The 15883-nt window shown below is 34.3% G+C and overlaps 2 protein-coding genes across 3 annotated transcripts in view; both read left to right on the top strand.

Moving 5' to 3' along the window:
- Positions 1-1208: 1208 nt before the first annotated feature.
- LOC107598100 (C-C motif chemokine 8-like) lies at positions 1209-2048 on the top strand. Its single transcript, XM_016289366.1, has 3 exons — positions 1209-1436; positions 1594-1705; positions 1793-2048. Exons 1-3 carry the CDS (start codon positions 1367-1369, stop codon positions 1908-1910), a joined length of 300 nt encoding a protein of 99 aa, XP_016144852.1. The 5' UTR covers positions 1209-1366; the 3' UTR covers positions 1911-2048.
- Positions 2049-12408: 10360 nt separating this feature from the next.
- Positions 12409-15883, top strand: part of LOC107598101 (protein stum homolog) — a 31923-nt gene continuing 28448 nt past the window's right edge. For both annotated transcript variants that reach the window (XM_016289367.1, XM_016289368.1), the window contains exon 1: positions 12409-12698. In XM_016289367.1, the coding sequence (XP_016144853.1) occupies positions 12530-12698 (169 nt within the window). In that variant the 5' untranslated portion in view covers positions 12409-12529. The remainder of the gene's footprint in view (positions 12699-15883) is intronic.

The following is a 15883-nucleotide window of genomic DNA, read 5'->3' on the forward strand; positions in this document are numbered from 1 at the left end:
GGTGGGTGGGTGATAGTGAACTATCACTTAAAAAAAGAAGCATGCATCTTTGAGTAAACCTACACAGGAAGTCGAGTAAAAATGAATTCAAAAGTTTATGCATTAAGCATCAACAACACTAAGAACAGAATGGTACAACGATTCTGAATATAATGCTGACACATTGCTAGAGACAAGTCGCATTAATCATATCACTAAATATGAGTCACTAAAACCTGAAAACTGAGTAAATAGTGTTTATGTTGTCACGGTGGTGGCAGTCATGTTTGAAACACACTAACTCCATGGTATTTATTTGTACTTTTTAGATCTTAGATGTCACACAGAGAAATGGTTGTTATAGAGGCATGTTTGAGCCTAAGAATGCAAATACTGATGTCTATCATTCTTTGATGGAATTTTCTGACTTCATAGTCATGTGTGTTTGAAACAGGTCTACATAAAGAACAAGTACAATGGTGTTCGAGGAGGTGCTGTAATATGCGGCCAGTGGGTACAGAGGAACAATGACCTGACACGTGCAGCCCAAAATAGGATATGTGGAAAAACAAAAGGTATGAAAGGAACAATCTAATAATTACCAAGGAATCTAAGGAAAGAAAAATCATAAGAGTTACTCAGTAAATTGTTGTTTTCATATGTCTGTGGTTGAATTGATTTGAAACATTATAATGAATCGTGATAAAGCATTATTTATGTGGTATAAACTCAGTGAGTAACTGCTGATATTATCTGCGTTCGGATCACACTGTGTGCAAATCTGTTAACCACACAAAACACTTTCAGTTCGACCACTTTTCCACCCTCACCGATAAGTAGAGCTCACCATTTCCTGCATTGAGCCCCAGACTCATTTTCCACCATGCATTTGCAGAAAGGGACTTTTCTTGCATTGCACTGCACTTTAGAGCTTTGGGCATCTTCTTGAGAAGATGCAACCTGAAAATGCAGATGTAAGACAGGTCATTTGTACATGGGGGTCCTTAGGAGGGTCCATCATAAATGTAAAGATGTTATACGATGGAATACGGATGGAAAAGAAATAAGAAACGAAATATGGCAAACTCAAATCGACCATATTTCTCTGGTTACCTGTGTCAGCAATTTAGACTAGATTCACAGAATTGGGGAAGGGTACAACAGGAAGTACTACCTCTGCAGGCCACATCACGGTTTTCCCCCATACGTGCGATGTCACATGTTCCTCGTCGGACTGAACCCCTATAGGTCTGTATAGTGGAAAGTACAGCCTCACCCCTTTATAAAGCGGACGGCATCAGTGAGGTGATCATCTTCGAGACGATCAGCCGCCGATAAAGCATCCAACACATCAAGATCTGATCCACGAGCGACCGCAGACCCAAACATGAGGCCCTACTGCATCTTCATCGCCTGCCTTGTGCTCTTCGCTTTCTGCTCACTGGCTCGCAGTGAATGTGCGTCTTTTTCTTTATTTCTTTATTTTTGTTTTTAGTTAAACAATAGACTATTAATAATTTAATGTACATTTGTTGTGTTTTCTTGATTTCTAAATGTATCCCATTCATATATTGATTAATATTTAGTGTTTTAACACTTTTTTTTTTCCTCCAGTCAGCCAAGGTCCCGATAAGTGCTGCTTTTCTTTTTCCAATATAAAAATCCCAATAAAGCAGGTCGAGAGTCATCATACTACACATCTTGAGTGCCACAGGAGTGGTCTCATGTAAGTATTTTTGTATATGTCTTAATTCAAATGAATTGTGAATAAATCATGTGAAATCATGAACCATCTTCTCTTTTGAAATTTCAGTGTCATCACAAAAGCCCAAAGAGAGATCTGTGTTGACCCGACAGAGAGATGGGTTCAGAGACTGATCAACTTGGTGGATGCTCGAAACATGAAGGAGATGTCACAGAGCAGCGACTAAGATGTGAACGACTCCTCTCTTTTCAAACTATTGAATTGAACAGTTTTCAAACTGATTTTAAGCTTTTATTTAAAAAAAATAAAATAAAATAAAAACTGATGTATGCAACTGCACAATGCTGTTAATCAGTTATGATGATTGTGATATTTATATGCATTAAACCATATTTAAACTAAAATTGTTGCGTTTAATGTAAACCTGTTTGAATTTTAACAAAACCATACAATAAAAATATGGTGAAACAATAGGGGATTTTGAACATTATTTGAAAAAACAAACAAACAATAAAACCAGCTTAATTTAATAATAACAGCAATCTACTGCTACTAATAATAATAACAATAGCAGACTTTATTATATTACATTTACTTGGGAAAAAGTGGTAACATGCAGACCCTAATTCTACCTTATTTAGCTTCCTTAAATATTACTTAAATTAAGCTTTATTGTTGTATATGGAATGACAGAAGAATTATGAGGGTGGATTATTCCCCTGTACCTTCTGTTTAACTTCTACCCTTGCACAGGACAATGCCGCTGTCAGATTTCACAGGTTTCATGTTATCGTACAATTACAGTATATTTTGCAGGCAAATCTTGTCAAGGATGCTAAAATGATCTGATGCCTAAATAGCACCTTTTTCTATCTCACTGCTTTGGAAATGTCAATGTCAGAATACATTTTTGAATAATGTTTTTTTTTTTATTCTAGCTCCTGTGGGGGCCGATGCTTTGAGTGTTGCATCTTTGAATAGCTAAAACATTTAACAGTCAAAGCACATTTATTAATATGTCTGTTCATTATTTAATTTTTTAATTTTTTATTTAGTCATTTATTAGATGCTTTTATCCAAAGCGACTTACAAATGAGGACAACAGAAGCAATCAATTGTAGTATTAAAACAACTAAAAACAGATCCAAAACTAAAAGCTAAAACTTTATAAATACTACCTATATACATTTAAAAAATAAAGAGATTAAATAAAAATGACAAATGCTCACAACAAAATTTCAAAACTTAACATTGAAATGAAAAACAAAAAATAAAGCTAAAAACAATTCAAAATATTAAAGAACAAAAGGTATAAGAGTATAATAATGATTCTAACATAACACTAAGCCAAACACCAACAAAAAAAACTACATGTGTATGTACAACCACACACACACATACATATATACTGTATATGTACATACACATTTATAAATTCAATATATATATATTATTTCATTTCCATTTAGTTTGTTGAAGTATTAAAATAAGTCAAATGACATAAAACTAAAACCTTAATAAAAGACCTATACAGACATAATAAATTCAGACATAATGTAACTCAAATTAAAATAAATAACAAATACAAATAATACAAATCAAATGACAGTAGTTTATCAGTAATCCTAAAAAATAACACTGCCAAACACATGCTAAAAAACAACAACTTACTTACACATAGTAAGAAATGGTTATAAAAACTGAAACAGAAGCGAAACAAGTAGTAGGAAAGAGGAGAAATAAAAAGCGATACTCATTAACTGAAAATACATCCATCCACTGCAGCATTAAAAAGTGTATTTGTTCAATGAGCATTTCAAAGGGGCTTTCCATTCAAGACTAAAATAAAATGATGCAATTTTCACATGACAGTTTTCGTTAAATATCTAGCATAATTCCAAGACCTGATTTTTTCCCCCCCTTTTTATTTACTATATTTTATAGAAATACATCAATAAGTTATATGGGGGGTATGTAATATGTAGAATATATAATAGACACACAATATGTGTAAGAGTTTGAAGGTAGTCTATTAGGGTTGCCAACTGCCCTGTATTAGCCAGGACATCCCGTATATTGGGCCTAATTGATTTGTTCCATACGTGACCTCCCTTGTCCCATTTATTGAATGCTACACTGATCTGTAGCATTTGCTGATCAAATGCTACAGTGCTGATCACGACCCTTGAGAATGATGACACCTGTCATCATCCAATCATGGCTCTTTCAGTCGACTACTAATTCATGAGCTCACTGTTACTGAGGCCGTTAGAAGCATCCGTGTGGTTGGTTGTTACCACTGTGTGAAACTGTGGGTGGGACTTTTTTTGTGTTCTTTTCATATTCAGGCTTTTGACATTGTTGCCCAAGCATCAACTATTTTCCTAATTTTACTGATTCACTTATTATCAATCCTAATGTTGTCCTTTATATCCATATAAAATGACCATGGTTTTAAATCTTACTCTGTTATAATCTCTTACTCTGTCACTGTTTTTTGACATCATGTCCTATTTTCTGTTTTGATATATTCTCCCATCATGTATTCTTTCCCGAGCTGAGGCTTTGTTGCTCTTCTGTTCGTTATTTTCTTCTCTTTCTTTCTCTTCATTTCTCTCAGCTTATTGTTTCTTTGATTTTTTTTATAACAAACCAGTCATGTCTAGTTTTATGGTTCATGTTTTTCTGTTTTAGTTAGTCTTTTTCTTAATACTGTTTTTGGCATTTGCTTTCTGTTCATGTTGGTACTTCATATTGGTTACAGCAAAAAAGTGCAGATTCAAGAGCCTTCCTGTAGCGAGAACTCAGCATGCAGGCCTTGATTACAATGTAAGTTGCTGTGGATAAATGCATCTGCCAAATGCAAGACAGGAAATCAGTTCGTGGAGGTCCTTATGAGGGTCCTTCTCCTTCATAAATTGAAAGATGTATGGAAATGGAAAATGGGTGAAAAATAAAGAAGAAAAGGCTTTTTTATGAAATGGAAAGGGAAGAAACAACAAAATATCAAATTGATTTCATTTGTCAGGTTACACATGTCAGCAATTGGGGCTAGGTTCACAGAATTAGGAAAGGGTACAAGAGGAATTACTTCTACCACTGTAGACCCCATTATGTTTTTCTCTTGTATTTGATGTCACCTGTTTCTCATCCAACTGAAACTATAGGTCTGTATAGTGCAAAGTACAACCTCACCCCTTTATAAAGCAGAGAACATTAGTGAGGTTGTTATCTTCGAGACGATCAGCTGCTGATCAATGACTGACCACAAACCCAAACACGAGGCACTACTGCATCTTGATCTCCTGTCTTGTGATCTTCGCTTTCTGCTCACTAGCTCAAAGTAAATGTGTGACTTTTTATTTCTTAATTTTTCTTTGTGAATAGATGCTAGATAATCAACTACTAACATCTGTGTTTCTTCCTGCAGATCCAGATAAGTGCTGCTTTTCTTTTTCCAATTTAGAAATCCCAGAAAGAGAGGTTGAAAGTTACTATATGACCAATCTTGAATGCCCCAGACATGGTATCATGTAAATAACTTTTATGACGGCAGTTTAATTGATTGTGAAATCATGAACCATCTTCTTTTTGAAAATCCAGTTTCATCACAAATAGGAAGGTCTGTGCTGACCTGTGCTACCTAACGGTTTCTAAAAACTGATAGTATCTTGTGAATGCTTTTAATTGATTGAGCAATTAATATGATCACATACTGTATTTTAAAGCATATTCTAGCCAAAAACGGTTCAGTTGCAACTGTTGGCTGGGCAGATTAAAATTATCCAAAGCATCAGCAGGCATTGTAAACATCTGTCTTCTATCCCGAAAGAAAAGAACCAGAATCAATCAGAATGTCAAAAACTACACCACTCCAGCAACCAGAAGAAACGGCTCTAGTTCACCTCAAAGAGTCGCATGGCTGGGTAGAATTTGACACAACACAAGCAAATACAACTACTGAGTAAGTATAAAACAAAATAAATGATCCAAAAACATTGGCCTATTTCATAGTCAGCTACATACAGTGACTATTTCTAAAATACTCAAAGGTTCACTGGAATACTTTTTTGCAGTCACTGCACATCCTTTTACTTTAGGAAAGGTTTCCTAGAAAGTTAAATAATAGCTTTGTGACTTTGAAACCAAATCTGGGTAGTTTTTAAAAAGGCTGAGATATGCATCTTCACTACTAAAGGAGTCCATCCCAGCCTTTTATTTTTTCCTTAAAGCTGATAGTACCTTGTGAATGCTTTTAATTGATTGAGTGAATTGTATGGTCATAAATGGTGTAGTAGAGCTATGTAGAGCTAATTGGACTTGATGTTTTTCCCTGTGGAAAGTTAGCATGTCTGATGTCAGCAGTGGTACAGGGGAGGGTAGGAAAGAAGGTATGTTGCAATTGTTATCTGAGCACTTTAAGTTATCCAGAACATTTGCGAGTGTTGTAAACATGACGTCTCTCTTATCTTCTGAAAGAAAACCATCAGAGTCCATCTTCACAACACAAACAACCCCACTCCAGCAACAAGAGGAAGAGCCTCTAATCAAGATTTCTGTCAACTGTGAGTTAAAAAAAAAACCTGCAGTGAAATGACACTACAGCTTGGCTAACATGATTTCTCTTCCTGCAAAGGCATCATTTATGCTTTTGTCACTTCCCTCTTATGAATTCATACACAAATATACCAATTACAACCCACCTGCATGTGTAACCAAAATCTCTTTATACCAATCTCTGCCTGTTGATACGCCCACTACTCTGACCTGCTTTACCAGATTTACACTCAAGTTTACTTACATGCTGAATTAGGAATATCATGCTAGTAGTGATATCATACTTTCAGTGAAGCCCTGTATCTAGCAGTTTTTACAGAATCACATGATCAATGACATATAGAACCTCACTTTTTGTCCCATCACGTTTCGCATGTCAGTCTAGCTGGCACAACTGTGAGGAGTGTAGTGAATGTTTTCAATAATCAATAAGGAGCAATAATCAATAGCTTTTTTATTTGGTTATCAGATGGTAATTTTTACAAAACTTTTTATTTAAAAAAGAAATAGCAATTTCATTGTCAGTTGATGTCTTTCAATAAACTGTGGTAGCCTATGGCTTTATGGCAGCTGTAAATATCACCAACCACAAGAGGGCACTGTGACAGAGCTTCATGAGGCGCATTACCCTCCATGCTGTGTGTGTGTGTGTGTGTGTGTGTGTATATATTAAATATGACAGAACTAGTAACAGTAATATTCTATTCCAAATTCAGCATATCTTGTTTATCCCAATTATTTTAAACGTAACTAACATATGAAGAAAAAAAAACGTCCACAAGATGGCTTACCTAACCTACTTAAACTTTCCAAAATATAAAGTTTACAAGGAGTAGCAATCACACGTTCCTGGTGTTTCTATTGCATAAGCAAAATCCCTTGGTTGGCATAATTTTTGTTACATGACACTTCCCTGAAATTTAACAAACCTTTCAACAATTTTGGAAAGCAAGGAGTAACGAATCACAGTGATGCAGGTGTGAAGATGAGCACAAAACAAAAAGGCAATGTAAGCAAGAGCAGATATTAAACACAAATATATACAGTATAGTATATTTAACACTTATAGTATATACTGTATATATATATATATTATATAAGTGTTATATATACTATATTTTGGTACTATACTATAAGTGTACCAAAGCTCACTCAGGTCTTGTTTACACCTGTTATTAACCCTGTAAAGCCTGACATATGAAGTAGTATATTAAATCTTTTTTTTTTTTTATGGAACAGTTTATTGAAAATTTAGACTAAATATCAAATTAAATATAAAATAAAAAGTTTGTTATTAAAAAAAAGTATTTTTTTGTTGAGTATCATGTTTGAAACATTAGGGTTTATGTCTCATATAGTGTGATATAAAATAATATAGAGCTAAAAAAATTCAATTCAATCATTTTATTCAGGTCCTGAGCCAAAATATGTGATTTGGTGGAGTTGCTGATATTTATAAGTCTGAAAACGTTCCTCATATTTGATAACATGTTAAAATGTGATTAAGTGCCATGGTTACATTTGTGAAGATGACATTTACTATATAACACATCCTGAGTGCCATGTAAGTATGTTTTGTAGTGTTTCTAATTAAAATGAATTGTGTTATATGTTTTAATGAATCATCGTGAATCTTCTTTTCTTTTGAAAATGTAGTTTCATTACAAAAAAGGGAGATGTGTGTTTACTCGTCAGAGATATACGCGTACAAAAAGTATTCTCGTCGCTTCATAACCTTACGGTTGAACCACTGATGGCAGATGGACTATTCTGACGATGTCTTTCATACTTTTCTGGACCTTGACAGTGTAACTTATTTGGCAGTCAATCGGACAGTCACAAGACTCCCGGTTTTCATCCAAAATATCTTAAATTGTGTTCCGAAGATGAACTAAGCTTTTAGGGGTTTGGAACGACATGAGGGTAAGTGATTCATGGCAAAATTTTCATTTTGGGGTGGAGTATCCCTTTAAATAAAGTAAATATAAGTCTTTGCCATCCTTCAAAATGAGTCATCCTCTACATCTGCTCCTCTGATTCTTCATTGTCTAGTTGAAGCTTTTGGATTCCTTGCATTCCCTTCAGTCCTCTCAAATAACTTATTCCAGAGATTCCTGATAGATTGCTCTTCTCTAATCATCACTATGCCATGTTCTGCTCATTCAGCCAGTCTTCATGTCCTAAAATCTCATTGGAGCCGGTCAGTTACCTCTCTAACCAGTAGTGGCCGCCATTACACAACTAGTTTAATGCAGTGTCAGGTTTTAACTAGCACCATTATCAGCCTCTCAATATATATCATGGTTATAAACATATGTGCACTTATTTGTATGTTCATTTATAAGTTCATAAGCTAGCATGTTTAATAATTTTGTGCATGTGTATATATATATATATATATATACACACACACACACACAACATGCTAAAATAACCTCAAAAAATAATTATATATACACATATTTGTTGGTTCGTGTAATTTTAGCCTGTAAGCATCCATATTTTTTTCTTACAGAGCAACTGAAAAGAGACATGTGCTTTTTATTTGTCTGACATAGGGCTGCAAACTGAATATTTCATTCCAAAATAATCAGTAGCCAAGAGCTGAGCTGAGCAGAATACTGCAAGTAAGCGTCCAGCTGAACCAGACAGCTTTGATGTAGCAGATTAGATATGAGACCAGACAGGTGTTCGCAAGCACTGATGCCAGTCAGTGTGTTTTTTTTTAGCACAAATTGTGGACAAATGATTTGAAATTTCTTGTATTCAGACTTGACAATCAAAATGCAAAGATGACTCCAGGATTAATTGTCCTGCTTATTCTTTATCCAGGATGAATATCTGCTCTATGGTGATACAATTGAAAATCAGTTAAAAGAAAAGCATTGAGTGGATAGTGGATCAGCTGGCTTTAAAACAGACATGACAAAATGACTGACTATCACATTCTAAATACATAAGCAGTTGTTTATTCTACAGCCTTTGGTGGATGAAAGCTAGCCACAATATTTTGTGCATGCATCTCCACTCCCCCCTCCTCTTGCCTGAAGGGTCAATTGGCCAAAGAAATATTAAAATCGAGATATGAAGTAATCATTAATATTAAGCCAATAGCCACTCCTGTCCCTCCAGATGGAAGACTATAACATGTTGTCCTTTTATTACAATGCATTTGATATTTCTTTGGTGTCCTGGTTTCTAAAACCATGTGTAATGCAAAATGCATGCAGCATGAAGAAAAGCTAGAATGACTTTTTAGCATTTCATGTTACACTTTTACAGCTGACGTCATACAAGAAAGATTTTATAATAACTACATCTGCCTAGACTACCCTGTTGCTAGGTGACCTGACAATAAAATGACTGACTTTGGGATGGTTGTGGGGGGTGGTCACCTTCATGAATATTTATAGCAAAAAGTCTAACAACTGGTTCCTGTTGGTTAAGCTTAAGAATGGAGCATCTAAATCTCACTAGTGGGATTGTTTCAGCCTCCATACACTGACATCATTACACAAAGAGTGCTTGTGTGTACTTAAAATGTTAAACCAGCCTGAACTGAAATTGATTGGCTATTTTCATTTGGCTGTTTTTCCCAAGGGCAAGGAAATAAAGTAGAAACACATCCGCATGCAGGCTATACATTAGCTGCTCATGCACCTCACAACCCTTCAGACTTCTTTATACTTCAGTGATTGGGTTGTCATGAACACTGATATAATTACTGCAAATAAAAGAGTCTTAGCAGCACTTTTACATTGATTCCTTCAGGGTTAAAATAACGACAAAGTCCTTTCACTTTGGAGAATCTTAATTCTTCTAGATATGGAGTGATTTGGAGATGAAATCTAGAGAATATGATGATTTGATAAGTATATGCAATGACTTACACTCTTAAAAAATTTGGCATTTTTTGGCATCTGTGGTTCCATAAAGAACCATTAGGATCTATGGAACCTTTCTATTGCACAAAAGGTTCTTTTGAAGAGCTGTCCACTAAAATGTTCTTTGTGGAACCCAAAATAGTTATATGGAAACACTGCAGGTTCCCTTTTAGAACCTTTATATTAAAGAGTGTGCCAATGCTAACATCAATACTGCATGAAATTAAATTTAACCCTCTGGTGCTCTTTCATCATTTTTTGATTGAAAATGTTTATGTTTTGTTTTGTTTTTAGAATTTTTTACTTCACCAGGATGGTATGAAACTTTATAAAGGTTTTGGCACTTGCTATGTGAACACACACACATACTCACAAAATCATTGACATAAATCCAAAAGGTTAAGTGGTCCTAAAAAATATAGTCACACTCCTCATGGTCAAAAATTAACAGCTTTGGAAATGAATGGGAAACCAATTTCATCAAGTGAAAACGTTTGGTACTACATTCAAACAAAATCTTACTGAAACCTAAAATTTTTTGTTAATGTCAACTTCAAATTTGGAACACAACTTGTTTAAATTTATGGCTTTGATTTTTCCTGACAGTTTTAGGCTAAATCATGTTTTGGAAAATGTATTTCACATAAAATTTGAAAATATTATGTTTATGCATTTTTCATATCAATAAATTTAACTTCTATAACTTTTTTTAAATTTCACTTTTTTTCACTTCAACAATCGACCAAATGTATCCTTTAAAAAGAGACCAAATCTGTGCTTCAAAGCACTCAAGAAAAACATAAATCTAAAATATAGTACATTAATTTCATTGAAATAAAAAGGGTCATTTTGACCGTCATGTGAGGAGCACCAGAGGGTTAAATTGATCAAAATATCCTTATTATATCAATTATATTGCTTGATTATTTTCTCACGATTTCTATGCGAAACCATTAAGTATGTGCATGTTCAAATAATGGCACAAGAAGAAAAATCCACTGTAATAATGTATTATGCAGACTGTTGCCGGTCTGCAGGCTGGGAAATGACAAGTGTTCTGAGTACGTGCCACAGCTTCAGTCCCACAGCTGTTGACACAACAGGCCCAGATGGTTTTGATTTGCCGCTTGGTTCATTGTAACGGCTCTGGCTTTGGATGGCCTTTTGAGTCAAGGTGCAACACATCAGTATTTTCAAAAACTGTCAGTGACAGGCCATGGCTCACCAAAGACTATCCTTCTGTATAAACAGCAGGTGAATTTTCCCAGAGGAGGCAAAGGGAGACTGTGGTTTAAAAAAGGGAAAATAAAACCAATAGGACAAAAATTAAACGCAATTGATATTTTTAAATGATCTAATAATTGTTTCATTTTTTTCAGTAATACTGTTTAAGAGCAACACCAGCAGATATAAAGTTTGAGGAGGAGGGGGTGTCTATGTTTGCCTTCCTTGAGCTCTGTGTTGTCATTGAGCTCTTATGACTAAGAATTCAAAAAGGTGACTATATGTGACCCTGGACCACAAAACAGTCTAAAGTCGCTTCTTGTAGCAATAGCCAAAAATACATTGTATGGGTCAAAATTATAGATTTTTCTTTTATGCCAAAAATCATTAGGATATTAAGTAAAGATCATGTTCCATGAAGATATTTTGTCAATTTCCTACTGTAAATATATTAAAACTTAATTTTTGATTAGTATGCATTGCTAAGAACTTAAAAGCAACTTTAAAGGCGATTTTCTCAATATTTAGATTTTTTTGCATCCTCAGATTCCAGATTTTCAAATAGTTGTATCTCGGCCAAATATTGTTATATCCTAACAAACATACATCCATACATACATGCAAAGCTTATTTATTCAGCTTTGAGATGATGTGTAGCCTAAATCTCAATTCTGAAAAAATGACCCTTATGACTGGTTTTGTGATCCAGGGTCACATATAGGCTACTATATTTATACTTACTGATTATTGTAGCCTACAGTATTTTTATGCAATGTGGAAAATGTAAATATATAAAGAAATTAAGATTTTACTTTTTGCGTTAAAGATTTTTGCGTGAACGAAAATGCTTTTAAATTCTGACAGCGAAACTACTGTTTTACCGCCTTTGAAGACACCGAGCATAAACATTTACTGGATAGCAGTAATATTTCAAACAATCGGAATAATCCATTTATAATCTGTCGATTTAGTCCGTTAAATTCACCACTGTGCCTTTAAATCTATTGTGTAACGGTCTACTATCACTCACTGACACAGTAGTAAGTGTGACGCCTACCGTTCACTGCGCGCACTCATTTCAACACAAAGCTTACGCTCGCGCTGGAGCTGCGCCTGATAGTGTCCAGTACAAACCAAAACAAGGATTTCAAGCTTTGTAAGTAGTTTAAAAAATAGGGAAATGGACCAGAAAGACACAGAAATGAACGCAAAAGGAGTTTCTTCTTCTACCGGCGGAGTTGTTGTTCAAGTCAGGGAGAAGAAAGGAGCTTTACGCGCTGCCATCCCCTATATGCCTTTCCCAGTAGCTGTCCTCTGCCTGTTTCTCAACACATTTGTGCCCGGACTGGGTGAGTACGAGGAGGAGGTTCGCTCATGTACACACAACCACCTGCGAGATATAACACTGTATTTACACCCGAAATAAACTGCATTTCATCAACAAGTTCTTTCAGTGCGCGCTTTAAGTAATTCAAATTTGCTTTGAATCTTACATTCTCATACAGTTTAAGTATAAGGTGTATTATATTGATATACTTTTTGTTTATGCTTTCGGAGTGTCTAAATACTTTGAGCAAGGCTTGAAATTAAATGGGTCAATTACGTGACATTATTATTATTATTTTTGTACCTGTCTATTACTTTCCACAACAAAACATAAAAATGCAGTACATACAGACAAATGGATCCACCTACATTGAACATGTTTTCAATTTCTGAATTAAAATCTATTTTTATGTGTTCATGTGGGTGGTACAATGATGAAAAAGTCTCATCAAAAGGATAAAAAAATCTCAACAGGATGACCTTTGAGTAGGTTGGCTAACCTTGTGTTATTATTGTTTAGGAAAATAGATATTGAACCCGTTTTTTTTGTGTGTAAAGGTGGCACAAGCAACATGCAGAAAGCCATTTTTGTCATGTGAAATTATATCATGAATCATGTGAAATTATATCATAAACAGGAAATTATATTATGGTTCGTTCAAGTTGTCAAATGGTAAAACCCAAAGAAAATGCTATTATATTTTGGCTTGTGATTTAAAAATGCATGAAATAATGATTAATATGCTTACGCTGTAGTCAAAGTGTAAGAAATATATGTAGTTTCCTATAATAGCCATTTTAGTCATTTTAGTTAGAAATTGCTTTTCAAAAATGCATAAAATCAATGTGAATTCAAATATTATATTTCTAACACCCAGGCACATGTGTTTTAAACTTGATTATTTTTATGATCATGAACAACCTTATTTCTTATTGAGCCATAAAGCACCAAAACACACTTGGAATATCTGGACGCTAACAGGAACAGATCGTGTTTCTCACTGACATTTAGGTCAAGATTCAATGCGAGCTGTTTATTATTTCAGCTCATGTCCAATTTTTGAAGTGTGGTAACAGATCCATCACGTACATTCGAGAGCATACCAGAACAGATAATCAAAACAATCATAAATAAATTGCATCCACTCCATTACCCTGATTGATAACTTGACCTTTTCTCCTTCATAGCCAGTCCATTTGTCCATCTTGACATTGTCATTTCCAACTTTATTCTCAATCATGTTAGTTCAGTCTAAGTAATTGTTCATCTCTGGTATTTGGTCATGTGTGTGATCAGCTTGTGTGACCATCTTCTTTCATCTAACATGCCTCTTTTCTTAATTGCTAATAGATTATGCCATGATGTCAATCTTCAAAGAAGAATTCTAGTACCACTGCACATTTAAAGCATCACTTTGTAGCTTGCGATATTCAAAGTATAAAAGCACACATGGCAGAAGAATATTGATCTCCCTTATGTCTCATAAGGCTGGGAAGCATGACCTCAGGGAATGTCTTTGAAATATGCTAGAAATAGTAACAAAAGAATACTCCTGGTTATTTTGCACCAAAGTCTTTCAATTCAAAAGCATTGTGCTGAAACTTTACTCTGAACACTTCTAATCTGTGCCAAGTGCCAAGTCTTGATAGGTGAGCTGATACCTTTTGGCTCCCTCGTCTTTTATGGATCATGCCGTACATCAGATAACTCTTCTTTTTAACCCCACAGTTATGGATACTCACCCCTTTTTGTTAATCGGAATTGACACAGATTTTCGAATCGATTCAATTTCAATTCACAAGCTGTCTATTTTATTCGGATTTCAATTTGTTTGGGTATATTTAGAAATGTTGGATATATTTATTCAATTTATTGAGTTGTATACAAATATTTAACATTTAAATAATAGTAAAAATAATTTAAATCAGTTTTTAATTATATTTTCTACTCCAATTCATTGTTAAAAGATAAACATTCTTGTTTTCATGAAAATATATTAAAACATGCAATAAATGAGACATCAATAGCAGGTTAGTGTATTGAGTGTCTTTTCTGAGGCAAATGTAACACTACGTGACACATAGGGCTGGACGATATGGCCAAAATTGATATCACGATATATTTCTTAATTTCGGTCGATACGATATAATTCCGATATCGATATGAACACTATTTATCTGAAATAGAAATCTTTTGTAACATTATAAATGCCTTTATCATTACTTTTGATCAATTTTAAGCATCCTTGCTAAATAAAAGTATTAATTTCTATAATTTTTTCCCCAAAAAAATAATACAAATTATACTGAATGGAATAGTGTATAATGTTACAAAAGCTTTTTATTTCAGATAAATGCTGATCTTTGGATCTTTCTATTCATCAAAGAATCCTGAAAAAAAATGTACTCAACTGTTTTAAATATTGATAATCAGCAAATCAGCAAAAAATAATAGAATGATTTCTGAAGGATCATGTGACACTGAAGACTGGAGTAATGATGCTGAAAATTCAGCTATGTATGATCACAGGAATAAATTAAATTTTAAAATCTATTCAAATAGAAAGCAATTTTAAATAGTAAAAATATTTTGACATCTTACTGCTTTTGCTGTACTTTGGATCAAATAAATGCAGCCTTGGTGAGCAGAAGAGAATTCTTAAAAAAATAAAAATAAAAAAAACATTAAAAATCTTACTGTTCAAAACTTTTGAATGGTAGTGTATGCTGATCATTCTTATAGATTGAAACAAATGTGCTTCAGCCAGAAAAAAGGGTATGAAAAGTGCTCCAAGTCGCTACAGAAAACAAAAAAATTTAACAACAACAAAAACGGGAAATGTTGCTGGAGATGGGCTTATTTAAAATTAAAACTCATTCTCTGCCAGCAGGAGGCGCATTTAGAGTGATAAAACTAGCGGTTTCCTCAGTAATGGCTGTAATCAAAGCAGCTCCGCTCATGAATGCTACTTTATCAGATCTAATGAAAATGCCATTGAAACTTTTCTGAAGACAGTCGGGTCCCTTCAGAGATACATTCATATAAAACACCCGCGCCGTGTTATGATTTTGAAACGTGCAGTGCTCATGTTTATTCAATGAAGTCAAACGGCACGAATAAATCAATGTATGGGAAACTGGTAATGTATATCGAAATATCGGAAATGTGTTTAAAAATCATATCACCGTTATTGAAAAAAATTATATC

The sequence above is a fragment of the Sinocyclocheilus grahami genome, unplaced genomic scaffold, assembly GCF_001515645.1.
Source record: "Sinocyclocheilus grahami isolate Dianchi unplaced genomic scaffold, SAMN03320097.WGS_v1.1 scaffold244.1, whole genome shotgun sequence".
NCBI lineage: Eukaryota > Metazoa > Chordata > Actinopteri > Cypriniformes > Cyprinidae > Sinocyclocheilus > Sinocyclocheilus grahami.

Coding starts and splice junctions, on each gene's coding strand:
- LOC107598100 (XM_016289366.1), top strand. CDS start 1,367: ATGAGGCCCTACTGCATCTTCATCGCCTGCCTTGTGCTCTTCGCTTTC. Junction 1,437..1,593: donor CTCACTGGCTCGCAGTGAAT/GTGCGTCTTTTT, acceptor TTTTTCCTCCAG/TCAGCCAAGGTCCCGATAAG. Junction 1,706..1,792: donor TGCCACAGGAGTGGTCTCAT/GTAAGTATTTTT, acceptor TTGAAATTTCAG/TGTCATCACAAAAGCCCAAA.